The following is a 27,915-nucleotide window of genomic DNA, read 5'->3' as shown; positions in this document are numbered from 1 at the left end:
ATCAACCCTCAACCCTTGTGCAATCAAATGTCTGTGCTTTATTACTTCCAAAGTCCCGCTGCAAGAAATGACGGACGGATTTCATGAACAATGGAGGCACCCTCGCTGCAAAACTTGACATGTATTTGCAAAACGTAAGAAATTTATCCGAAAAAGTTCATAAGCTGTACAAAAATAACAGACATCACAACCACACCCAACCCTTCAAAACTAAACCAGCTCTCAGGCTATAACTCCTATCCTTTTTTGTCTCTGTCTGCTGACCAACACACATGTGCTCTTCCAAGTCTGTGCAAAACAATCACAATATAGAATTCAGTTTGACAGGTCTACTCGGGCAGAAGGTCATCTCCCAGTTCCTCATCACCAAAATCATCCTCGTGTGGATCCTTGCGACGAGCTGCAGTCTTTGGACGTTCCGTCTGGGGCCCCAGTGGATCGCTGTAAGATGCATCTGAAAAACAAGAATATTTACTGTAAATTCTTGTATTCATGCCACCACTGCTTCTGTATTAATTTGTAAACGTATGTCAGGAAATTTAAATAGTATTCTAATACAAAATGACCCAAAATACTGTACACACGCGCAGTCACCATAGTTCTGCTTTATTCAAATACAGTTTTTCTGAAGTTACCATCTGTATATTTATTTATTTATATGGGAGACTTATATAGCGCTTGACGTTCTCTAAGCGCTTTACATATTAATTTCTGCCGTGTGAGATGGAATTTTTTACACGATATATCACGCTTATGTTACATGCAGAAGACAACTGCCCCCTATTCAAAGCTACAATAAGCTTCTTTTTTTTAAAGTGGATGTTGTGCTGGAAGCATCGCGCAGTGAACATTTGCAAGTTAACATTTCAACCAATTAACCTCCTTTATACAAAAGCCTTTTACAATTCAGGGATGTTGCTTGCATTTATTTTCTTCTGCAAACTCGCCAAAACTGACAAAAAGTTTCTGCAATAGACAATGTGCGGAAATAACTTTTTCGGTTTTGTATTGGTTGTGAAAGAGTGAATACTCTTGCTTTTAAGGCAAACATCCAGTGTGACATATGTAGACCAGTCTATAGCGAGAGGTGTATCTGAAACACATGGACATGTGACATATGTAGACCAGTCTATAGCGAGAGGTGTATCTGAAACACATGGACATGTGACAAAAATTTGCCTCAATAAAAGCAAGATTGTTCACTATTTCACAACCTATGCAAACTCAACAGTTATTTCTGGAGTTCATCCATTTTCAGAAATGTAAGGTAGTTCTTGATGTCACGTGGTGTAACATAAGTTTGACAGACCTGCCAAAATGACAGCAAAGTTTTGATGACTCAAAAGAAGTTTTGTCATTTTGCTGACGTCAAACGACATCCCTGCAACTTGTTAAAGTAACCTCAAGCCAACTGTGCTTCGCCAACTTACCAACTTCAGCCTTGTGACTGGCCTGGAAAGGTTTGCCATCATCCTTGTCGTCAAAGTTTGGTCTCCGACGTTCCTTGCCATGTTTACGCCCAGCTTCCGCACTGGCCTCATGATCTGATGACATAGCACCAATCATACAGTAAGTCTTCCCGGTAAATCTTTAAGCGCATGTTTACAATTTCATCAGAGGTCTCTGCTTGCTTAATTAATTTTGGAAGTCTACAGGTATATGGAAAATGTTAACATTCAAACAAAGAAGTTTACCATAAGGCCACAAAAAAATAGGTCTGTTTACGGTAACATAGGCCAAAAAAATAGGGTCGGTAGGTCAGGATTTTTATTTTATTTTTTTTCCAAAAAACCATATTTTTACGTTTTTTTTTTGTTTTTTTTCCCAAATGCCAAAAAAAAAGTCTAGGGTCGCGCGAAAAAAATAGGGTCGGTCGGGTTACCGTAAACAGACTATTTTTTTTTGTTGGCCTAAGTAATACTGCACTGTTGAAAAACTCCAGACCTGCAGCTCTGTGACTTCTTGGGTGCTGCATTTATTTGACAAGGCACTGAGATAAAAACTCAAAGAAACAGAAAGTAGAGAGAGAGAGAAAGAGTCTGTGTGTCTGTGACATGTGTGTGTCTCTGTCTGTCTGTCTCTGCGTGCGTGTATGTGTGTGTGTGCACTTTGTACAGACAGTTCACTTACCACTGCCAGCACTGCCTCCTCTGCGTCCTCTACCACTTCCCTTGCGTCCAGCACTGTTTACCCTCTGAAAATGTTAAACAACACAATTAACAAGAAGGGCAAAGCCCATACGACTCACATGCTTGACCTTGACCTTTACATGACCTTGACCTTCAAATAACTAAACCTAGCAATGACATCATACACTAAGAACTGCTTTACACATTTTTCCTACCAAAATACATGTGACCTTGACCCAAGGTCAAGGTCATCCAAGGTCATGCAACACAAAGCTGTTAATTCAAGACATAAGAAGTACAATGGTGCTTATTGGCTCTTTCTACCATGAGATATGGTCACTTTTAGTGGTTCACTACCTTATTTTGGTCACATTTCATAAGGGTCAAAGTGACCTTGACCTTGATCATATGTGACCAAATGTGTCTCATGATGAAAGCATAACATGTGCCCCACATAATGTTTAAGTTTGAAACAGTTATCTTCCATAGTTCAGGGTCAAGGTCACTTCAAAATATGTATACAATCCAACTTTAAAGGACCCTTGCGACCTTGACCTTGAAGCAAGGTCAACCAAACTGGTGTCCAAAGATAGGGCTTACATTGCCCTGTATAGCATACATAGCTAAGGTTGCCATTCTCGATAACTTCAGAAAAAAATGCGAAAATGTGAAAAATGGTCGTTTTTAAGACAACAATTACGGCCCCTGTGACCTTGAACTTGAAGTGAGGTCAAGTTGCCGCACATGTGATCCACGTCATCTCATCACATGAACTTTTGTCTCTGTGTCTTGTGGGCACTCTGTCATTACTACTTGCAAATGACCCTCACGGCTAACAAAGCCTAGTGAAATTTATATCATTGCCTCTCTAGCAGGTATTCAATGAGTAGATTTCCGGTGTTCATCGAGAATTAACAACACGAAAATTTGACCATCTAAACCCATCTTGATTGATTTCAAACAGCTAAGCAGATGCATAATTCATTCAGTTGTTTATCACACTACACAATTCATACCCAGAAAGAATGATGGAAGCATTACCAAAATTACCAACATAATTTTACTAATTACAGCGGTCCCTCTCATGAACGGACACCCTTGGGCCATAGCAAAACTGTCCGTACATTGCAGGTGTCCGGTCACGGGAGGGGTGACCACACCACCCCCTCCCCCATACACACACAGAGACACACAAACAACAGCATTGAGTCTATGCTAATCACTTCTTGTGGCTGCTAAACAATAAACTCCTAATACTTCTTTAAACGTTCTGTAAAAATGATTTGTATGAAAAGTGTTGAAAAGAAGAGATAAAATAAATCCTCAAGGCAGTGAACACACTCACCATGCACTGACATACGAAAGCAGCCACACAAACACAGCACAGAGGAGCGTGTGCAGATGCCTTGCAAGAATAAGCTTGAAGACCAGTTTGAATAAATAGCAGCAGATAGAGCTGCATGTCATAATCATGTATTTATTTTCATCTTGTCTGGCTTTATTGACTGCATGCCGATCATGTGGCATGGCAGTGACTTTTCACTCTTCAGTCGGAAATACACTGTACATAACACAGCTCTCACTCTCCCTCACTAAATGCCTACCCCAAGCCGTGACAACTGATGCTTGGAAATTGTGTGGAAGAGTACACCTCTCTATTTCTCTCCAATGCTCTTCCTGCTGACATGCAGTGACACCGGACACCCCACCGAGTTTAGCCAGCTACCCCTCCATTCCCCCCCCCCCCCCCCCCCTCCCTCCCTCTCTCTCTCACTCCCTCCAGCCATGTACTGTTTGGGGCTGTGGCCAGAGAGGTCAGCTCCAACTGTTCACTCAGAGCAAAACCAGTTGACTGTGTCGTAACTTTTGACAAAGCAAGACAACTGAAGGGTTTACAGATTAGGCAACCGACTCATGGTCAAGGCTGAGGGGAAACAAGAGTATCTTGTCAATGAAAGAGGTTACACACAGACACACGATGCTGAGAACTGTGGCCGGTTTTTCACTCTCTTTCGCTCAGGACCTTCATCGACTGTGGTTTCTGTTGTTTACGTCAACAGACAAGAATAATGAGCACAGTGCAGTTTCATGTTGGCATCTTCGCATGTACTCCACTTCTGACCAAAACTACCCCCCCTCCTGATGGGTACAGGTGCACTCAAGTTACCAGTGACTGTCGTCACGCCATTGTGGCTGTGATCTTTGTACCAAGAGCCGGACTGCTCTGTTATCGATTTTGTTGTGGTGAAAATTTGACGATGGTCTGTCCGTACATTGGAGGTATGACCTGCTGTTGGGACCGAAAATGAGTGTCCGCGTCCACGTTTTGCAGGTGTCCGTTTAAGGGGGGGCAAATATAGAAGGAAAACACTCCGTGCCGAGCAAATGTGTCCGTACATGTCAGGTGTCCGCTCACGCCGGGGGCCGTAAATTGCAGGGACTGCTGTACAACCAAGTGAGGGATATGCTAGAGGCAATGGCTGTTTATTTTTGGCCAAATTCACGTTCCTGTATACTGCATCAGAAGAGAAACCTACTGACCTGTTCTCGCAGTTCTTTGGCTTTCTCTGCTTTCTTCAGCTTGTTGGCATAATCTTGTGCATCCTTCAGACCTAGATCCGTGCATAGCCGCACCAGGAACTTCAGACCTGAAACAATCCAGTGGACAAAATGTTATAGACCCTCAAAGGAAATGTCAGAGGCCCTTCAGATGATAGAGCACATCAGAAAACAAGACTACATTCCCTTTGTCCTTTAAATCAACCAGAGTTTTATTGCTACCATGAGCAACCATGCAGTTGAGAAAGGTCTGCATTTGTCTCGAAGATGTCATCTCATGACATTTACTTTTGTATATGGGTCCTTCCACAAAGCTGTGTACCACAAGAGGGTCATGACTTTAGAGTAAAATTTCGGAATATTTTTCTTGCTTCTCGAATGATATAAGGATATCAACAGACTGCAAATTGACCAAAGAGATAACGATAATATAATGGTTAGTGTTTTGTATGAAAGCAAACACTGAAAATGACATCAAAAATGGCGTTTTTTGTGTGACATGCTTAAATCTTGATTTTAAGTATCCGTGTGGCTGCTAATGAAATGCGACCAAGAACTCCCCGATATACATCTTCGTTGTGTTTTGTGCTAGTATTACATATACACTCAGATGTTTTTCCCTACACATGTTTACAGTGTGCATTTGGATCATTAAAAAAAACGGTTGCCCACGTAACATTTGGTTTCCAAAACCAACCACGAAATACGTGAACATGTCTACAACTTCTGCACGCACGAATAGGCGACTGTGTGTATTATTAGGCACAACTGATGTGAAATGAACGTGTTAGAATGTGCGCCGTGTAAATTTGATCCGATTTGAATGTGATTTTGCCTTTCGCGTGTGGCCACAAAGCTTCGTTTCTATTTGTTCTGGTTACGCTGGATTGTTAAAAATGATATTTGTCACTTATCAACGCATTAAACTTGGTGTTTCTTTTGCATGTGATGTTCTTCAGCATCGCTGAAAGGTTTTTCCATAAAAAAAATCCATATATTTTTGGAACGCAGCGGGCGTGGAGCGTTTTGTGAGTCGTTACCAACGAGGGACGAATGTTACGTAGGCAACCTTTTGCGACTCTTCGCTCTTAAAGTTAATATTTTTTTTAAATTCGACATGTCAATGTTTTATTTTGTGATAGGCATGCTCGGTGTCTCTTTGTCAAGTCTTGGACTATTCTTTGTAGTCTAGTCCTGTTCAAGTTGTAAGAGTTAAGGGGGAAAAAAAAGTTAAATTTTCATCAAAATTGGAACACACTCGACTATATTTTCTTTCCGAAAACAATAAATCGAAGAAAATCAGATTAAATGCTGTTGCAAAATAGATATGTGATTGTAGATAAAAGTCATGTGTATTTTTGTGCCAAATATCATGCATTTCTGATGTATGATGTTGCTGTAAAACCATTTCCTAGAAATCCAATATGGCGGCTGTTTCCATAGCAACGCTGATCTGTGTCCATTAATATTTGCACATTTTTCATTGATTGTTATAAGTCACTTCAATGACTACCAAGAACACTAGGTTATTCCATGTATTCTCCAAGTTTAATGTTAGTGCCACACATCGCCTTAACACTAAATTTATATGAATTTTGGCCAAATAATTTCTGAGGCTGAATTTCTTCCCAACTAAGAAAATTGTAATGACAAATCCAAACATGATTTCTTTGCATTTTTGATCAGTTCCCGAATATAATAGACTAGATGATTACCCGCTTCGCCGGGTGGATCGCAAGACGGAGTATGTAGCATGGCGGTTCGCACCGGCTTCGCCGGGATGATCACGAGACAGAGTATGCAGCGTGGCGGTTCGCCGGCTTCGCCCACATGTTGACGTGATTGACACCACACAAAGGAAGGGAGATAAACGCGCAAAACACTGGAGAAGATAAGGAAGAGTTACTGGAAATGGATCTACAAAAAAACCAAAATCGGTTCACCGCGCCGCGCTTAGAGCACGTGTTGAAAATTTTCATCGACCAGATTGTGTCCGGGGTCTACCTGAATATGTCCACCAAATTTGAAGCAGATCCATCGAGAACTTTGGCCGTGCATCGCGAAGTGACAGACAGACAGACAGACAGACAGACAGACAGACACACACAAGCCGTATATAGATATAGATATAGATATGTCATGTTTGCTTTAACAATTTGCACAAATATTAGGCAAAACGGTATTCGCGGAGACGCGCTCACTGTCTCAACCTTCGGGTTTCGGCTAACCTAGCCTTACTTGTCTCTGTGATAATCTGATTCTGGGCATTCAGTGTACATCTTGTTGCTACATGTTGACTCAATGTTATTTATTGACTCACACGAGTGGATTTGTTTGTTACTACACAGACGATGTTTGTTTGTTGTTTGACACAACCAAAAAATACGTTTTTGTTACCTATAACTAGTTCAGTTTGTTTCCCCTGACTGCATTTTGTTCGGAATACGCTCTAAATGTGAAGCAAAAAAAGCTTGTTACTATATACTATGGCTTTTTGTTATCTGTCTTGTGTGTTTAGATCCCATGTTATGTTAAACATGTGTGATGTTACACAACTTTCCGACCACCCCTCGTATCCAAAAAGATTAAACTTTAATCTTTTGTTTAGCATGGCAACGTGACATATGTCTATATCTTTCACATAAACCGTAAAAACAACCTATTCAGACACTTTCAATTTCCATGTCTCGGCATGTCACACTTTTGGTACACAGCTTTATGGAATGACCCATATCCATATTTCTTCATTATCATCTTCATGTTTTAATGAACACTGCAATTCACTGTCAATAAATGACCAAAAAGACAACTTATTCAAGTCAAAGAGGAAAGGTGAACTAAAACCCTAAACTCACATTCCACGTTGTCTGGGAACTTCCTGTGGATGTGTTGGTACGTCTCCAGAGCCTTGTGGTAGTTACCGCTGCGTCGGTAGCAGCTGGCGATCATCAGGTGCCACTTCACCTGGTTGGGTCTGAAAGCCCAATCATCGCATTATATTATTTCACTTTCAATCATCTAGCTATTAAAACTGTTTTGCCAATAGACAATTTTCGGAAATAACTCTGTTGGGTTTGTATGGGTTATTGTTGGAGGGTGACATTTTCTTGCAAAACCTCGTACAAACATTGAAGGGGCCAATCACTAGCGAGGGGTGTGTCAGAAACACGTGCGTGTTTTCACTCGCTAGTGATTGGTCCCTCCAATGTTGGTACAAGGTTTTGCAAGAAAATCCATACAAACCTCATGGCATTATTTTTGGAATTCGTCTATTACCAAAGTTACCCAAAACAGCTCAGAAAGTTGTTAAAACATGAGACTTCTAACACTTTCAAAACAACCATTTCTTCCAGTATAAATTACATTTGAGGTATGATAAATTGTCTTTCTCCTGTACTTGAGCTGCTCTATCAAAAGAGTGGACACTTACTGTACTATAGCTGCTCTTTCAAAGTAGTGGATGGCTTTCTCACAGAACTGAGAATCGATGTAGTACGCTCCCAGCCACTCTATCACAGGAATGTTGGATGGAAGGTAGCGGTAGGACTGCAGCAGACCAAAATAACATTATATGTTGATATTACAAACCAAAGATTAGTATCAATGAATCAACTCGTGAATCAATTCTACAATTATAATTTACAAAGCCTAAATAAGCAAAAACATAACAAAATCATCAACTTGTATCTATACCCCTGAAGATACCACGACAATTGTTTTATTTATTTGTTCACTCAATCATTACCGTTTTTGTTTTTGTCCGTTTCATATGTTGTTTGTTCACTTCAAAGGCTCTTGAGACAAAATTTGATCACTGTTTTGTACTGTTCCGGTTCTGACTTTGAAACAATGGCAGTCATATCTCAGCTGTTTCTGGGCTGATTTGAAACAATGGCAGTCATATCTCAGCTGTTTCTGGGCTGATTTGAAACAATGGCAGTCATATCTCAGCTGTTTCTGGGCTGAGGAGCATGAAGATTGGTTGAAATTGAGATCTAGGTTGTGATTTTAACCAATCAAATTCTGCGGATGGTTTCCACCCTGTACACAGCATTCTGGGAACTCAGAAAGTTCTACCTACTTCACTAACTCCAATGCAAAGCACACACAAACATTTATTTCACAAAAACCACATGCATATACTGACGTCGTAGTAGTACTGGAAAGCCTGTGACTTGTCGCCCTCATTGTCATACAGCTCTCCCAGTCTGGCCAGCACGCTGGGGTCTGACGGCACAACACCGATCAGCTGCATAAACCTGAAACATGAACACTACAGTGGAACCTCTCTTCTAAGACATTCCATTTTAACGAGGATAAGGATGATAAGATTTCATATTGTCCTGTGAGGTTACCCTCATGAAAATTCGGGCAGCTTTCTCACTGGGGAAAGCGAGCTGCCAGCTATATACAGTACGGCGCTACCCTTTCCTTTTTCCTTTTTCCTGCATGCATGTTTTCATTTTTCCAAGCCCTGAGACTTTCGCTGTGAACTTGGGTGCTTTATCGTGCGCATGCGTGCACATGGGGATGTTCGGACACCGAGGAGAGTCTGCACAAAGTCGACGCAGGGAAATAAATCCCTCGCCGAATATGGGGATCAAAACAACGAGACTCCCTCGACTATAAGACCTCGTTTTCTAAGACGTTTTCCTCACAGTGTCACTAAATGTACCTCCATTTTAAGACTCCCTCTCTTTAAAGACCTTAGATTTTAGGAGGTCTTAATCAAAATGGAGGTACCACTGTATCCCATTCAAGACACCACCATTCCCACACACATGATCATGTTTATCCCCACAGATGTGGCCAGGATTTTACATGGAATAAGACCATCCTTTACCTTGGACGTGTACCAACAATCAACAGCTTTTAAGGCTGCTTACTGTGCAGAGTGAACATTTGCGATGATATAATTTCACAGACGGATCCAAGTGTCAGCGAAGAAATTCATTTATTAAAAAAATCAAATGTGCACAGAGAGCACCCAGGTTGATCATTTTGCCAAATACCACAATCGATCCTACCATGACACAAATATCAATGCAAGGAATCTCCTTTTGACAAGCCCTTCGATCCCCCTCCCCTCCCCTCCATCCCCTCCCCCAGATCCCAAGGTCTTTAAGTTTACCTACATTTCAAGAGTGACCCTCCCTTTAAAGCCCTGGGAGGTCTTCATAAATACAAGTACAAGTTACTTACCATTCAGTGGCTTGCGCTGTGTCACCAAGCTGATCATGACTGAGATCAGAGTCAAGGATGAATTTTAGTATCTGTGGCAAAGTCACAACCAGGAAAGGAAAGCACACGCTAGATACTGAAATCTAGTATTGCTGGCATAACCAATCACAGGTACCGCTTTCACTGGAAAACACGCTTTATCTGTAAAGCCTGATATTAATTGGGCAAAGTCGACTTTGCGAAGTCTACTTCCCGAAGCTGGCTGTACGAAGCTTTGGCACAGTGTTTTCCATAAAAAAAGTCTCTGTGAAGTCAACTTCAGGTTCAATTAAAGGCGGCCTTTAAAAACAAACATATCACACACAGTTTTCTTAGACATACTACCACTGCCCTAATGGTATTCCCAGTTGGATGACAGAGTGACCTCTGTCCCAAGTGGACCTGTGAGTGTTAACCACTGGTAATTTCAACAACAACAACAACAGCAACAGCAACAACAACAACAAAGAGTTGTTAAGCCATCGAAGTGTTCAAATTTTGGTTTTTTAAGGATACAGATCCGCCACTTGGTACATGACTTGAGGACTGTTGCGCAGAATGGCGTGCAGTTTGTAGAATGCATCCAAACCATCCTCTAGCTTACCCAGTCGTTTGTTTGTCAGGCCTGCGAGAGATAGTATCAGCGATAAAATAAATGATAAAACAGCACCCATACTTGAGCAGAGGCTAATCAACACACATACACACACACACACACACACACACACACACACACACACACACACACACACACACACACACACACACACACACACATAGGCATTCACACAAACACACACCCACACACGCAAACAACCACACACACACGCAAACACACCCCCCCCCATACACACACACACATGCAAACACTGACACATACTCAAGAATGCAAATGTCAACTGCCAATTACCTCAGCAGCATAACCCAAGAAAAAAGTGTGGGCACATGTGTCTGTTTTGGGGCATACAAGCTTCCAGTAACATAAAGTACTGACTACAAACTTACCCAGATTGTACAGAGCCTCCACACATGAGGAGTCATTGGACAGAGCCTCCTTGAAAAATTCCCGTGCTTTTTCATAGTCCTTCCGTGCAAAGAGAACATTGCCCTTGTTGACCAAAGCTGAAATATGAAAAAAAGATTGAGAAATCAAAAGAGGCTCAATAATACCATGTAAAAGATTATTATGCCCAAAAGATTGACTGAACGTCACTGAAAAAATAGCGTAAAAACTTACATACCGTGTCCTTCATATTTCTTCAATTCAAATATTTATACAATAGCTGTGAAACTGCACACTGTGTACTTCTCGACCTGAAAGCTATGTAAGATTTTGATTTACAGTAGACTTCCACTGTATTGGGGTCTTTGAGGTCCAAAGAAGCAGACCGTGATATACTTGTTTTACAATATAGTGGGGAAGGGGGAGGGGTATGTGGTGAGTGTTGTACATCTCTTTTGACAGTACTGTTCAACCCAAACTACTCTTCTCACCTGAAGGGTTGTACCTGTCCGCTGTCATGGCAACCTCTGCGTACTTGTCTGCCTGAGCCAGATCAGCCTCCTGCAACAAATTCAATGACACAAAGTTTACAATACAGTGGAACCCCTCTTTTAAGACACCCCCCAAAATTAAGACTTCCTCTTTTATGGCCTTTTGCCAGATGTTCTGTTCATTACCTCTGTGAATGTATCTTCTTATCTTAATGACTCCCTCCTTTATAAGACCCTGATGTTCTGTTCATTACCTCTGTAAATGTATCATCTTATCTTAATGACTCCCTCCTTTATAAGACCCTGATTTTCTGTTCATTACCTCTGTAAATGTATCGTCTTATCTTAATGACTCCCTCCTTTATAAGACCCAGATGTTCTGTTCATTACCTCTGTAAATGTATCGTCTTATCTTAATGACTCCCTCCTTTATAAGACCCAGATGTTCTGTTCATTACCTCTGTAAATGTATCTTCTTATCTTAATGACTCCCTCCTTTATAAGACCCAGATGTTCTGTTCATTACCTCTGTAAATGTATCTTCTTATCTTAATGACTCCCTCCTTTATAAGACCCAGATGTTCTGTTCATTACCTCTGTAAATGTATCGTCTTATCTTAATGACTCCCTCCTTTATAAGACCCAGATGTTCTGTTCATTACCTCTGTAAATGTATCGTCTTATCTTAATGACTCCCTCCTTTATAAGACCCAGATGTTCTGTTCATTACCTCTGTAAATGTATCTTCTTATCTTAATGACTCCCTCCTTTATAAGACCCTGATTTTCTGTTCATTACCTCTGTAAATGTATCTTCTATCTCAATGACTCGATCCCTCCTTTATAAGACCCTGATTTTCTCAGTCTTTTTGTTAGGCTTTAAAAGGGGGTTCCCCTGTACAATTAAAATATTGATTAAAATACTATTCTAAATGCAAAAAGGTGCTTATTTTACAAGCAGAGGTTTTGATAGAACTTGTAAAATGTGACTTATGTGGTCAGTCTAGTATGAACTCATGCGGCCACTCTTTCTTGAAAAACTTAATTAGTCCAGTGCAAGCAGTCTAAGAAAATCTGAAGACCTGATAAGGTCTTCCATAAGGTCACATGCTATTCTCTAACAAAGAGCAATTTTGTTGTGGATTCTGGAAGTGAGAGGTGTTTGTAATATTCAATACAAGAGATGATTATAGTATACTAAAATCAACAGAGTACAGTGTGAGTACACCAAGCACACATTTGTGGTGTGATTTTGCCTGTTTCCACATATTTTCCTTTAACTCTTTATTGCCTCAGGTTTACGGTTAACCTGTCTTAATTAAGATCTAAGTATTAAACAGCACCATGGGTGCAACCTGGAAAATTCCAAAAACCAGCAAAAGTTGGGGTCCAGCTTTTTTAGTATTTAAAATGCCAAAAAAACCTCTCCTGGAACAAAAACATCGGCAGCCAATGAAACCAAAAACCGGCTGCCGGCGTGTAGCCGGCAGAGTTGCACCCATGCAGCACAGGAAAAGAATAAGTCTTATTTGGCTGAACAGCATTAACTTACTTGCAAAAAAAAGCATCTCATCCAGTCTACAAATGTACTATACTACCCGTCATAAAAAAACTAAGCAGATATGTTAGAGATGAGGCCATATCTATGAAACCCTGACTAGAAATTAAAGGCCCCACCCTATTAAGCAAACAGAATGATTTCACATGAAGTAGTGTCTTTACAGTGGAAAAGACAATGCAGACACCCCTAAAAAATTAAATTCACAAAAGCATGGTTCCCCTCGTTAAAATCGACAAAAAATCAGAACAGCCAAAACTGTAAAAGTGTTGCATGTCAGTAAAAAGAGCAACCAATTTTCTATCCAAAACTGTCTTTTTTTTTATCAATATCTGGTTTTTAGAACAACAAAACTACATGAGGTGGCAAAGAAAGTGTTCGTATTAACTGCTAGTGAAAAAATCTTTCTGTCTACTGATCAAAAACTGTCAAAAATAGAGCCTTAGAATCCTTAAAAGAACACTTAAAAACTTATTCTACATAAATAAATGACAATGAATCATTGCATCTACTGGGAAACAAAAGAGCAAAAACATGCATGATTCAATGTTCGAACAACAGAACAAAATTGATACATCTAGTCTTTTCGTTCCTATCATGATGTGAATGCTGCATGGTGGTTAGAGTTTCTGTAAAATATAGGAAGGGGAAAAAAGTAGGAGACAAATTCAGTATCTGGATGACATTTTGGATGCAAAAATACACATCTTAGTAAGTGGAATGGGACAAACAAAGTTCCAGCGTACACATTATCAGTTTGCAAAGAAAACAAGGCATTTTATTAGGAGAAAAAAAATAGCCACAGAAAAATTGAAATCTGGTAACAACACGAATCCCCCCCCCCCCCCCCCCCCCCAACAAAGAAAAAAAAGAAAACAAACAAATAAAAAAGGGTACAACTGTGCCAAGCTGTACATTTGATCGAGAAACAAGAACCTGAACAAGTGAAAATGTCAAACACGTATAAACCCAAGGCATAAGAAAAACATACCCAGAATTTAAGCGTCTAAGCATACTAACAGTAATTTTATTTCCTACAGAATGCAGCAAGAATCTCCCCTAAAAGCTACAAACAGCCAAATGCTTTTTTAAGTTCTTACTATCAGATAATCAAATGTTGCGTCTAAAGTTGCCTATTTCAGGCTGTACTATAGCCATACTTGAAGCACTCCTACCTATTCAGCACTTCACTTTTCTTGAGCCCACATTGCAACTATAGTTATTTGTCTTGCCATAATCATTCTTTAGATGTCAAGAGCCATCCAACAAAACAGTTCTCTGCAAAATAAAACGTTGCATTATTTCATTGATTGCTAACATTAAGAAAATAATGCCCATAAAAACTGGAGAATCACGTACTAGACAAGAGTAACAAGAGTTAATTGCTATGTTACAGCATATGATTTAATTTTTGAGAGAAGTATCATTATTCAGTGTATTTTTGAGAATTATATCATTTTCAGTACCATAACAAACAGCACTGTTATCTGTAGATATTTCTTTTTTTTTCAAAGGAAACAAAACAGAAATGAGACAGATGCAAAGAGGAAAAACAAAACAAAAAAACAGAGCAAAGGTGCGCGCATCAAAGGTAACCGTGAAGTACTTTAAGCTAGGTCACAAAAGTAAATTAACAAACAGAGAAACAACAATTAGCATGCCCAAAGTTGAATGCTTTTGTCATTTTACCTGCAAAAAGAACCAACAGAGTGTAGAATAGAAGAGTATGTGATGACAAAAATATATGTATATGTCAATGAAAATAAACTAAAAGGCTATACAGATCCAGAGTTCCAATACACAAAGTTACAAAATAATTCTGCTGAACACAAAGGGTACTATACACATGTGGGGAGGGGGGGGGGTTGTTCAGCAGTTTAGTGATAAGAGAGAGGTTGCAGATTATACCTCATGATGCTATCCGGTGGCGATGCAATGCAATGCAATGAAAAATGTATTATCGTCACACAAAACAACACCACACTGTCTCAACAGGCCATGCTTGCAAAGCATGCAACCATATCAACAGATTTTTTATCACAAACAATGGATAGATGGCGCAGATAGTTTAGAGGCAAAATCAAGTATGCATGTCCATCTAACTGATATTGTTCATCCCCTCCTGTACAATATTCAATTTACATGATGTATACATTCAGATCGGTCCTATCTATCAATGAAATGTCTCAAAAGATTGTGGTGCATGCGAGTTTGCCTTTGTGTACGTGGGTGCATGTGTGTCAACAAAGTTTCAAGCAAGGTTAGTATAGATAGATATACAAATGACCAAACCACCAATTAGACAAACAAATGTTGTGATGGAATATCATGCAAAACAGTCTTATAAAACCCGACAATATCATTCACAAAACAGCTTTGCTTGGGAATAACAAAAATTATATAAAAAAACCACTCACCAGGAAGTAGAGGAACGAGAGATTTGTTGCAGCTGTACTGGCGACCTTGGAGTCTTTCTTCTCAAATGATTTCAAGGTCTCAATAGCCTGGCAACGAAAAGACGTAGCAAATGATTAGTATAATGTAAAGCCACACTTACCAGTAAGCTATTGAAAGGATGATGAGAAAAGTATCAAAGGCTGCAATGGCAAAATAAAGACGACAGCATAACATAAGGATCAGGTAAAGTTCTTGCCTCAAGGCCATGCACAACCGCCTGACTCAGCAAACAACTTGTATGATGGGAAAGCCAGAAATTATTACGTTCAGCGTCAAACCATAAATGGCTTGCCAAAGAAACAACAAGAAGGGCAAAGCCCATACGACTCACATGCTTGACCTTTACATGACCTTGACCTTCAGCTAAACCTAGCAATGACATCATACACTAAGAACTGCTTTACACATTTTTCCTACCAAAATACATGTGACCTTGACCCAAGGTCAAGGTCATCCAAGGTCATGCAACACAAAGCTGTTAATTCAAGACATAGGAAGTACAATGGTGCTTATTGGCTCTTTCTACCATGAGATATGGTCACTTTTAGTGGTTCACTACCTTATTTTGGTCACATTTCATAAGGGTCAAAGTGACCTTGACCTTGACCATATGTGACCAAATGTGTCTCATGATGAAAGCATAACATGTGCCCCACATAATTTTTAAGTTTGAAACAGTTATCTTCCATAGTTCAGGGTCAAGGTCACTTCAAAATATGTATACAATCCAACTTTGAAGAGCTCCTGTGACCTTGACCTTGAAGCAAGGTAAACCAAACTGGTATCAAAAGATGGGGCTTACTTTGCCCTATATATCATATATAGGTGAGGTATTAAATCTCAAAAACTTCAGAGAAAATGGGGAAAATGTGAAAAATAGCTGTTTTTTAGACAACATTTATGGCCCCTGCGACCTTGACCTTGAAGGTCAAGATGCTATGTACGTTTTTTGGGGCCTTGTCATCATACACCATCTTGCCAAATTTGGTACTGATAGACTGAATAGTGTCCAAGAAATATCCAACGTTAAAGTTTTCCGGACGGACGGACGGACGGACGGACGCCAGGACGGAAGGACGGACGACTCGGGTGAGTACATAGACTCACTTTTGCTTCGCATGTGAGTCAAAAAACCATGTTATAGTTGCGTGAGTCAGATTAACAGAATCAATAAATACATACCACAATTTAAGTCTGCAAATGTGAGAAAACACCAACTTCGAAGAAAAAAACACCAACAGACATGGTCTACACACGGGTTTGTATTTTGTTGGATGGTGCCTAGATGAAAAGTTTAACACACACTTAAACAATTTTACACATTCATGTTTACTGTGTAACAAGTGTCTTTCAAAAGTAAAGTCTAACATTAAAGGAAAAGTGTGACATTACTTTTATGACCAAAGCTGTGCAGCTCTTTTTTGTGCAATACACTTCTCACCAAGTACCAATCCAACATCTAAGTAAAGGTCACACATACTTGAATATTTTGTCTACAGGCTTCAATTCTGCCAAGGTGAGTCATATGTGATACTGCTTTGTGAACGTCAACAAAATGACTCAAACGGTGTAGTACAATTTGTTTCTTGACTCTTACAAACCAGAGAAAAAAGAAGCCTCCAAGCAAAACTTTACTTAGTTCACAGTTCAACACCTAATTCTGCGCTATGATCAACAATAACAATCTATTGTTATACTCAATAGAACACCATTTGCAGAGGTGTGTTTGAGTGTGTCTGTCTGTTTGTCTGTTGATCTGTATGTCTGTCTGTCTGTGTCAGTGACACATCCATTTCCTTCTCCTTTGCTTCCCCAAAAGCACTCTTTAAGTCACAATAACCCTTACCAACACACACATGAACAAGTTTAGAAACAACAAAGCTTTTGTAGAAAAAACAAAACGCATCTTTCAAACTAAATTACAAATTCTGGTTCCCTATAAGTTAACCATAAATCCTGATTGCCCTAAACTTTCTTCACTGCTCAAAAAAATGTCCCGAAATACCATCAATAAAGCAACTGCACACAATAGAAAAACAAATCATACCTTTCGTTGCTGTTATGTATGCAAAAATAACAAAATCACAATAGTTTCAAATTTACGGAAAAATGTAACAATTAAACTGAGAGAAAAAAAAACACAGCTTGAGCTGAATTTAGCGTCAATGCTAAAATACAGCAGCAACATTAAAGTAAACGTAAATGGTTTATGTAAAGGAGACAGACTTTTGATCCTTTATTGTTTCTTGCAGAGTGTACCCTAGCACAAGGGACAAACAAAAGAGAAAAATGCACATGTGCAGAACAGGACAGGATTTTTCTCATTATACTCCACAACGCTTTCTCTCCAAACTTTTGTCGGGGGGGGGGGGGGGGGGGGGGGAGGGGGAATGGAGGAGGGATAAGGAACGCAGAATGTGTTATACAAAAAGAAGAATAAATGAACCCTTTCTCTAGCAATATTCTGACTTAGCCTGTGAGGTTCATGCACATGCAGTCACACCGAGTGAACCTCATATTCAGGCAATCTTCTTCCAGTATGTGATGTCATTCCCGCAGGGAAAATTCTGGAGTATGTCTCAGGACAATACCCCAATACATACCTGTTGGAAGTCTTTGAGCTTGAGGAACATGATGGCCTTGTCGATCTCCAGGTCATGGGACAGTTCCAGGTACTGCGAGTTCTTCACCTGCTCTATACACCTGTGAAAGAAACAAATGATAAGCAAGTGATGTGCAACTGACTACATCATTGATGTTTGTCAAAAAGCAGGTACCGCTATCAACTCGCTCATGGGGTGGGGACGTAGCTCAGTCAGTAGCGTGCTGTCCTTAAAACCAGTTCATAATGTTATCAGCATGGGTTCGAACCCGGGTCTTGGCGTGGAAATTATTTCTAAGTATCAACTTTGTGCAGATTCTTCATGGTGTTCAAACACCCTCGTGTGATTACATACGCATAATATACCAAGCGCACAGTAAAAGTCTCAGAGCTTGGAAAAAAACGTGAATACTCGCGTGCAGGAAAAATACAAAACAAATTGGGTTGTGCGTTTCTGTCACTGCACGATAGCAGCCTGAATTTCCTTGAGAGAATTCCCTAATGAAATTCTAAACTGAGTAGCAAAAGAATTGTGAAGCATGCCATTCAATACCAGTTTTACATCTAACCTTACAACTAACTTTGCATACTACCATACAACTAATTATAATTTTACATCTTAATCATACAACTCGTTTTACAACTTACCATACAACCACACAGCCTCCTATTTCTGTCTAACAAAATCATGCTAGTTTTCTCCATAATTTCATATAAACTTTTAAGTGCCGAAAGTTAAATAAGTAATGAAAATAAAATCAGAATATGCCTGCAAGTCTCACCAGTCATATCCATCAGAGAAAGAGCCCTCGATGGCCGGCGAAATGATCTTGGCTGCGTATTTGATGCACCGCTCAGCCTCATATTGCCTGGAGACAAAGTATCATCACAATTTATAAAACATTTCGACACCAGCTGTTCAACAAACAGAACTGCTCAGAATAGTTCAGAATGAATGTTCTCTTGTAATTCACAAAGCTTGCACAATCAACAAGCCCATGATAAAGTCTTATGGACTATCAATATCAAAATACATTAAAACGGAATAAACGAACCATGCAACAGCAGACACCAAATAACAGTACTCCTGGTAATAGTTAAAACTAAGACTCAATGTTTCCATATCGTCCCATCCCCCCAGATTACGTATGTGGACCCCACCTATACTAAGGTGATACAAAGTACTCGATTTTATCCAATCTTAACAGATCCTCTTAAATATCCTATCCCCCCCCACTCCCGTCATCCTCCCGTTTTTAACCAGCTCCCGAATTCTTTTTTTTTTTCTTTTTTTTCTAAACTATTGTATAAACCAAGTCGTGTCCAATTATAGGCAATTTAGACCTGACGGACAGTAAGCCCCTTAACGTTTCCTTCCTTGTCTTTTGCAAAACTTGCATGATCAACTGAACAAGCCTTTGATAATTAAAGTCTCCTGGAATATTCAAATTCAAATTGAACAAAGAGTGCAACAGTGGCCTCCAAATAACAGAACTCCTCCAAAAATTCAAAGAAAGACTAAATGCTTTCTTGCATCACGCACATTTCTTGTTGTTTCACAAATAAACGAGCCTATGGGTAATTAGTTGGGATTATTCATTTCAAAATAAATTCAAACGAAATATCTTTTCCATCCTTCTAAACTTTTGCTTACTTCTCTCGCTCAATCTGTCTCAGCGCATCGTTCTTGATGACCTCCAATAGAAGGCCGGCCTGCTTGTCATCCTGAAAAAAGTATGGTCATAGTGTTCAAACTGTGAAAACCAACTAAACATTCAGAAATAGATCACAAAATATAACCAAAACAAACATGCTCTATGTCAAATGTAACACAAAATGTCCCTCCATGCGATCTTCGTTAATTACCAGACAGTCAGGTTACCCTTTATGATCCATATCTTCCGTTACAGGGGAATCCCCTTTTATGACCGGACCCCCAATTTAAGACTTCCTCCTTTACAAGACCTGGCTTTCTCAAATGTTCTGTTCATAACCTCTAAAAATGTATCTCCATTTTAAGCCTCTCTTCTTTTGAAGACCTGGCTTTCTCACATTTTCTGTTCATAACCTCCAAAAATGTATCTCCATTTTAAGTCTCTCTCCTTTTCAAGACATGGCTTTCTCACATTTTCTGTTCATAACCTCCAAAAATGTATCTCCATTTTAAGTCTCTCTCCTTTTCAAGACATGGCTTTCTCACATTTTGTGGCTCTTTAAGTGGGGTTTAAATGCACCTCACTTTCCTGGCTTAATTCTTCCCATTCCATCTCCCTAAACTTACCCCATGAGCGAGGTACTTGTCCTCATCGTCAGTCTTGAGATCCACCGTCAACAGCTTCTGGAAGGCAGCGCGCATCTTGTTTCTGTCTCCCAGTGCAAAGTAACAGAGGATGAGGTTGAATCCAGTCTTGAAGTTTGGCCCCTCTGTCATGATGTGCTCGAAGGAGGTGATAGCGTCGGTGTACTGGCCCATCTTCACGAAGACGATGCCGATGTTCTGCATGATCTTTGTTCTGAATCAAAAAATAAGCAAGGTATGTACTAGGAACATTTAATTTATTTGTTTTTGGATTTCATATTGCTTTTCAGTTTCATCTTGAATAAACTGTTGGGAATCATGCTAACTCTGTGAAATGAGAAAGTGCACTGTACACAAAATGTAGGTATAGTCGAACCTGCCATGGGGACCACCTTTGAATAACGAACACTTGCCCATAACGACCACACCAAATAATTCCTGACAACGTTTTTTTCTTCATAGTTCACCTTCCCATGGTGACCTCCTGTCTACTGTTTTACTTCGTTCATTTCTTTGTGATGTATTTTTGCCAAAATCCAAATGATGTCAACAGATTGTCTACTTTTTAAGAATTTGTTTTCTTTTCCTTTTGTTTTTCAGTTTAACTTCTATCAATTCCAGTAGTAAAAACAACAGGAACGCACACTGCTTTTTCCATTCGATTTTTATGACCAAAAGTCTGAATTTGCATGCAAACCTGGATAGTTTGAGCAGGAGCGTGGTTTAAAAGAAAGAAATCTGCACTAACCTCATCTCCTTGTGTGTGTTGGGCACCTGGTCAAGTGCCATGCGGTAGAACTTGATGGCTTTGGGGTAGTTCTTCTGTCGGAAGTAGATGTTGCCCATGTTCACCTTCAAGCGACCTGAAAAATTCAACAACAACTTAAGTCTTCAATGTTGCAGTCAAAGCAAAAGACAGCACACAGACATACAAAAAAGCCACTAAGTGGAACAGTGGAACCCCCCTTTAAAACTTTCTGTTCATGTCTGTCAATGTACCTCCATTTAAAGACTACCTCATTTTTTGTAAACCTCATTTTGTGTAAACCTCATTTTGTGTAAACCTCATTTTGTGTAAACCTCATTTTGTGTAAACCTCATTTTGTACACTGTTTGGGTTCCAGTGTTCATGAGTCAATGCAGGGTATGAAACCCCTGCCTATAAAATAAATCTGTGCCATCAACACTGTAGTATGACCTCATACATTTCCCTGATTCAGACCTTTGTTTTTTTCCGTTGCACTATCCTTGCACCACACTTGTCAAATCACCAGCATCGCCACATGTACTCATGCTTGCATAGACTAATCTCAAGAGAGGGACATATAAATCAAATCCAACAGAGAATCATTCAAATGCCCATCAAAGAAATAGGTCCTCAGTTTTCTTAGACTCACCTGCATTGCTGAACATTCTGTTCTTTACGATGACTTGGTAAGTGTTAAGCGCTTCTGCAAACATCTCATTGGCAGCGTACTGGTTGGCAAGGTTGAACAGAACCTGGGGGGGGATATTTTTTTTAATAGAAATAGAGTTAGCAATCATTGGCCAGGTTGAACCAAACCTGAAGGGATATTTTATGGAGTTAGCAATCATTGGCCAGGTTGAACAAAACCTGAAGGCATATTTTATGGAGTTAGCAATCATTGGCCAGGTTGAACAAAACCTGTGGTGATATTTTTATAATGTTAGCAATCATTGGCCAGGTTGAACAAAACCTGTGGTGATATTTTTATAATGTTAGCAATCATTGGCTAGGTTGAACAAAACCTGTGGTGATATTTTTGTAACGTTATTAATCATTGAATACCAATGGTCAACCCTTGGCAAATTTGAAGATGAACATCAACGGAAGGTAAAACTGTAAAGCCTAACAAAAGAGACTTCAAATCACTGGTAACCATACTGTCTCCTCTGTGAGTGTGAGTATATGTGTGAGTGCATGTCTCTACACTTGAGAGCAAGTGAACACAAACAAAACATAACACATTCCTCCATACAAATACACTGATATCACTGCCACCCTGAATTTGAACTCACCTCAGTTTGCTACATTATTTTAATTAAGAAAGAATAAAGGAGTTATGAGTGGAAGCAAAACTTACAGAGTACGTCAGGTCCAAGTTTATCTGTTCACCCATGGCTTGTTGCTCACGCTGACGGACCAACACACGCTCCTTCCGCCCTGCCTCCTTTGCTTTCTCCAGCGCCTGCAAGCACAAAACCAACACAATCTCAACTTCAATAACAATGACAAAAAGAAAACAATCATTCCATATCACCCGCGAAAAGGTATAAGGCATCAAAAGTTCACAAATTATGACTTATATGAAATAATACAAATATCAGTAATAATGCTCGTCATACCAAGGATGATTAACTACAGTCAAACAGATTCAAGGTCGACTGTAATTAGTAAGTAAACACTTTACTTACCAATGGGAACTCTCCACGACTGTTAGCGAAACAGCTCTCCTCAATCAGCTCATTCACCTTCTTCTCCAGTTGACGAATTTTCTCCTCGGGGCTGAAAATAATTGTTAAAATTGGAGTAAACACACAAAATACACACTCTCTTTTTGCTCTTTACATTAATGTTTCTAAACCCCTCATCTATAGTTATAAAAACTCCAATAAACTTCACCATGTGGAAACTATCTTCACGTATTGTAGAGTTCTCTGAGATAAGAGAGTGAAAAGGGCGAGTTTATATCCTTCCACACATCTCATGTCTACAGTTACCCTCATTTGCTTGCTTTCAGGAGGATAGTCCAGAAAGCTGGATCAGAATATACAAAGTTCACTTGGGTAACTTTGTAATAACTAGTTTTTCTTTGTCATTTTTTTGGGTGGGTGGTGGGGGGGGACTGAAGGTTGGTTCCAAACACATTTATCTAACATTGATTTCATTGCACTGTCCGTGTTGATTTTTGTAGAAATACTGTTTTGTCCAAAGGCCGAGGTTTGCAGAAAAATTTTAGAAATAAATAAACAAAACATACCTGTCCTCTGGTTTAGCTTCCAAAGGAGGCGCTGGTCCTTTGTTTGCCTGGTTCATGGGATCAAAGACACCTGCACATTTAACCAATATAAATATAACAAAAGCAACCCATGCAAACATACAGATTAACCAAAGCAGCTAACCTCAATCTTGTGCAAAGCTTACAGCATTGATTAATTTCTTTAACTCACACCAGCAGAAAGTCTAAAATAATTCAGTCTTGTATTTTTGTTTCTGTTGTTTTCTTTTTTCTTAACAAACTCCTTAAAAGCTTGTACTCATCAACCATCAGAACATTTATAAATAATGCTGTCTTCATAAACATTTAGGTTCAAATAAAAAAAAGTGGACACTAAATAATTCACACGAATGAAATAAAAAACATTAAAATCTTCACCTCTGGAGCTGAACCCAGCTCCCTTGATGGCAGTCATTGGACGAGGCCCATCGTCGCCAGCCATCATTCCGGTCATAGGTCGACCCATGGATGATGGCATTCCCATTCGTCCCCGAGCTGCTGTCCCAAGGCGGGCATTGGCACCCATGCCAAGGGGACCACGCATGGCAGTCTGTGTGAGACAATGAAAAGATGCAATAAAAAAAACAGAATATGTATAAGTGGTGCTAAATTATTATTTAAAACCAAAATTTATGCCATTGCTTCCCTTCTTTTGTTTTCGTGTTATTTTGTTGTAGGTTCTATTTTTCAGGGGCTGGGGGGTTGTCTTGGAGCATACCATTGGCATATAGAGGAAGTGATCTTTAAACAAGTCGCGTAAGGCGAAATTACTACATTTAGTCAAGCTGTCCAACTCACGGAATGAAACTGAACGCACTGTAGTTTTTCACCAAGACAGTACAGCTTCGTCAATCCACGCGAGAAGGAAATCGCTCACCTTCCACGAGCAAAACACAGTGAAATTAACGCGCCAGAATAGCGCGGTAGCGTATTGTGCTAAGCAGGAAAGCGCGCTTTTCTGTATTTTTGTTAACTTTCGGAGCTTGTTTTGAATACAACCTATCATATCTATATGTTTTTTGAGTCAGGACATGATAAAGAATAAGATGAAATCATTTTTGGATCGATTTCTTAAATTTTTATCGTAAGACTAATTAATCTATTTTCGTTAATTGTGATCAAATTTTAAGAGTAAACATGACATATGTATATATTCTTATATTCAAAATATGATGAAGAATATGATGCAATTAATTTTAAATCTGTTTGCGAAAAATCGATTTTAATGACAACTTTAATGAGCAAACTCATAAATGAATTTTTAAGCCTCCAAGCTGATATGCAATACCAAAGTCCGGGCTTCGTCGAAGATTACTTGACCAAAATTTCAACCAATTTGGTTGAAAAATGAGAGTGCCGCCTCAACTTTCACGAAAAGCCGGATATGACGTCATCAAAGCTATTTATCAAGAAAAGGAAAAAAACGTCTGGAGATACCATACTCAGGATCTCTCATGTCAAGTTTCATGAAGATTGGTCCAGTAGTTTTCTCTGAATCGCTCTACACACACTAACATACACACATACACCACCACCCTTGTCTCGATTCCCCCCTCTATGTTAAAACATTTAATCAAAACTTGACTAAATGTAAAAAACAAGTAGCGTGAAGCGATATAAAAACATTTAGTCAGTCGGTATCAAACTAAAAGATCAACACGACAAACCAGTCATCGCCGAGACTACATATAGATAGTCTCGGCTAACCCGAGACCGAGACGGGTCACGCTCGTCTCCGCGAAGCATGCGACCGTGGTACAGGCACTTACTGAACCTATTTCTTTTCATTCTGAGTACATTTTAAGAGTAAACACAACATATCTACATATTTTTGATTTCTTCAGAAGATGAGGAACACAATGCAATTAATTTTTAATCGGCTTCTGAAAATTCGATTTTAATGACAACTTTAATTAGCAAACTTATTAACTAATTTTTAAGCTTACGAGCTGAAATGCAATCTCATATGCCGGACTTTGTCGAAGATTGCTTGACCAAAATTTCAATCAATTTGGTTGAAAAATGAGGGTGTGACAGTGCCGCCTCAACTTTCACAAAAAGCCGGATATGACGTCATCAAAGGCATCTGTCCAAAACCCGAGAAAAAAACGTCTGGGGGTATCGTACCCAGGAACTCACATGTGAAGTTTCATGAAGATCGGTCCAATAGTTTTCTCGGAATCACTGTATACACACACACACACACACATGCATACATACACACACACAAAACTTGACTAAATGTAAAAAGGATATTGGTACATTTAAAGAGAGGACAAGTTTCCGTCAAGCCTAATGTGTCCTAGTTACACAACAAAAATACCAAGATAATAATAATAATAATAATGATTATTTATACGCGCACACCTTCCCAAAGGGAAGCTCGTGGCGTTTACAAAGGCGCTTCATGCATACACTCGTACATAACAATCTCACAACCTTACATTTCACACAATCAACCGTACAAATAATAATAATAATAATAAAACAAGTACAAAATAAAGGATAATAAAACAAATATCTAACTGTACATTATTAAAAACTCTAAAAGAATATTATACATCGGTACCAAACATTTTATACAAGGTGAAGTAACTGCTTCTCACTGATCAGCAGAAAAGGCGGATCGGAAAAGGTGGGTCTTGAGGGAGCTTTTGAACTGGGTCGGGGTGTCAGAATCACGGACAGAGAGGGGCAGGCTATTCCAGGTTACAGGGCCTATGTAGGAGAAGGAACGTTGTCCTTGGGTTTTCTTATCGCGTCGGGGAACTTTGAGCATTTTTGTGTCAGCAGATGAACGGAGGGATCTAGAAGGAGTGTAGACTGTGAGAATTTCTGTGAGTGCGTGTGGTGCAGTTTGGTTGAAGAAGTTGTAACACATACTACTAAGTTTATAATCTATCCTCTGAGCGATGGGGAGCCAGTGCAGGGCACGAAGGAGTGGAGTGGTGTGAGTTCTCTTGGGACATCTAAAAACTAACCTAGCAGCGCTATTTTGTGGTCAGGTGTGCTGGTTACTTGGAGGTGTCCTCTTGTCCTTTAATCTCAGTTTTGGTCTAATTGTATACTGTATGTTATGATCTTTTATTGAATTTTGTAATTAAATTTTTCTGGCAGTCACTCAATAAACACAGTATTTCTTAGAAAACATAAGGTGCATACGGACCTGGGGAGGTCTGCGTCCATAGCTGGTTTTCAGTACAGCCTTTTGAAACTGCTCATCTCCAGCCAAATCCTGAAAACAATCTCTTCTTCAGTTCTTGTCAACATTTAATAACCACGTGCACACAAAAATCAAACAAAAGAACAAAATACATTGATTTAAAATTCCACATCATACAAACACGGATGTAGTGAAACTAAAGGTACCGCTCAAACATACAGTTTCAGCCTCTTACATGTTTCATTTAAAAAAAACTGAGAGCTTCTTTTCTGTCTCTCTCTCTCCGTCTCTCTCAAGGGCAAGATGCAAAAAGGTACAGGGATTACTCAAAAATTCTATAACCCGATAGTTCTCTCCCTCTCTTCTATAAATTTTAATGGGTCAGAAAAGATACCTTTGTAGTTTCATAAGTTAAACCTTCGAGTTTGATCTCTCTTTAAGCTAGTGAGAAGTTCAAGCAAGAATATAATTCATATATGCACCACAGATCATTCTTGATGCAGCCTTTTTAATAAATTTATCAAGAGTACCTCAGTATCAAGGGCTGCATTGTAGTCGTTGAAGCCAGAGTAGATATCTTCCTCTTCTTCTCCTGCCAGATGAACCTGCTCCATCATTTGCAGGCGTGATACTCCAGCCATAAAATGTCAAAACCCTGACCAGAAGAAAAAAGTCATGAAGAAAATAGCCTCTCACTGGGTAATCTTATGATTATATCTTTTCATTGCACAGTTTTCACATGACAATTATTTGGAATTTTCTTCAACTTGAGAACTTCCTTTCTATCAGCCAACACAAGAGAAATGCCTGCGACATAAAACGTCTAATTTGCGCATGGTTTTACGTTCAACCAGAAAATCAAAGTAAGCTTAACGAGTATAGAACCCAAGTCAGATGAATACATTTCCTTAAGTAAATAGACCAAAAAAAGAAAACACTGTAAAGTGATATCCGGCAAATACCAAAGAAGACACGAAGGCTAAGAATGTCATCCTGCGAAAAATCACAGATGCGTTGGGTAGTTTGTTTACTGTGGTTACCGACGTTTTCAACAGAATGAGGCGCAAATCTCTAATTCACACATACGCAGAGTACACCAGATGTACAATTGAATTTTAAAATGGATAGAACTTTCATTGTACTTACACCAGATTGTTAAATAAGGCGATACTTTGCCTATGTGCAGAGGTACGTCTCCTGAAAGCTGCCCAACTTCCACAATGGAATTCAGTCCCGTCGTCCTTTGCGTTTCAAGAAAAATAAATGCACAGTTTAAGAATCATCCATTTGAGAATTATTCTTTTTGAAAATAATTATCTATCTACCGAAACCAAGAGTAAGAGAGTTCTTTCATGTGCGTTTTGATTAGTAATATCAGTTACCGATAACATGGAATGTGTGTGTGTGTGTGTGTG

At 39.4% G+C, this 27,915-nt stretch overlaps 1 protein-coding gene across 1 annotated transcript; it reads right to left on the bottom strand.

The window, feature by feature from the left end:
• Positions 1-23: 23 nt before the first annotated feature.
• On the bottom strand, positions 24-27,742 carry LOC138962599 (intraflagellar transport protein 88 homolog). The gene is made up of 25 exons (XM_070334472.1): positions 27,647-27,742; positions 27,031-27,155; positions 26,504-26,572; positions 23,716-23,887; positions 23,320-23,389; positions 22,754-22,844; positions 22,423-22,527; positions 21,715-21,817; positions 21,066-21,180; positions 20,300-20,531; positions 19,673-19,743; positions 18,801-18,887; positions 18,020-18,119; positions 15,377-15,463; positions 11,403-11,472; positions 10,914-11,030; positions 10,425-10,533; positions 9,891-9,929; positions 8,836-8,947; positions 8,119-8,234; positions 7,544-7,662; positions 4,671-4,777; positions 2,131-2,194; positions 1,431-1,544; positions 24-454 (listed from the first exon to the last, which is right to left on the bottom strand). Exons 2-25 carry the CDS (start codon positions 27,139-27,141, stop codon positions 330-332), a joined length of 2,505 nt encoding a protein of 834 aa, XP_070190573.1. The 5' UTR covers positions 27,142-27,155; positions 27,647-27,742; the 3' UTR covers positions 24-329.
• Between the last annotated feature and the right edge of the window lie 173 nt (positions 27,743-27,915).

Source organism: Littorina saxatilis, linkage group LG3 (genome assembly GCF_037325665.1).
Source record: "Littorina saxatilis isolate snail1 linkage group LG3, US_GU_Lsax_2.0, whole genome shotgun sequence".
Lineage (NCBI taxonomy): Eukaryota > Metazoa > Mollusca > Gastropoda > Littorinimorpha > Littorinidae > Littorina > Littorina saxatilis.
The sequence above is the reverse complement of the archived record's forward strand: the minus strand, read 5'-3'. Positions and strand labels throughout refer to the sequence as shown.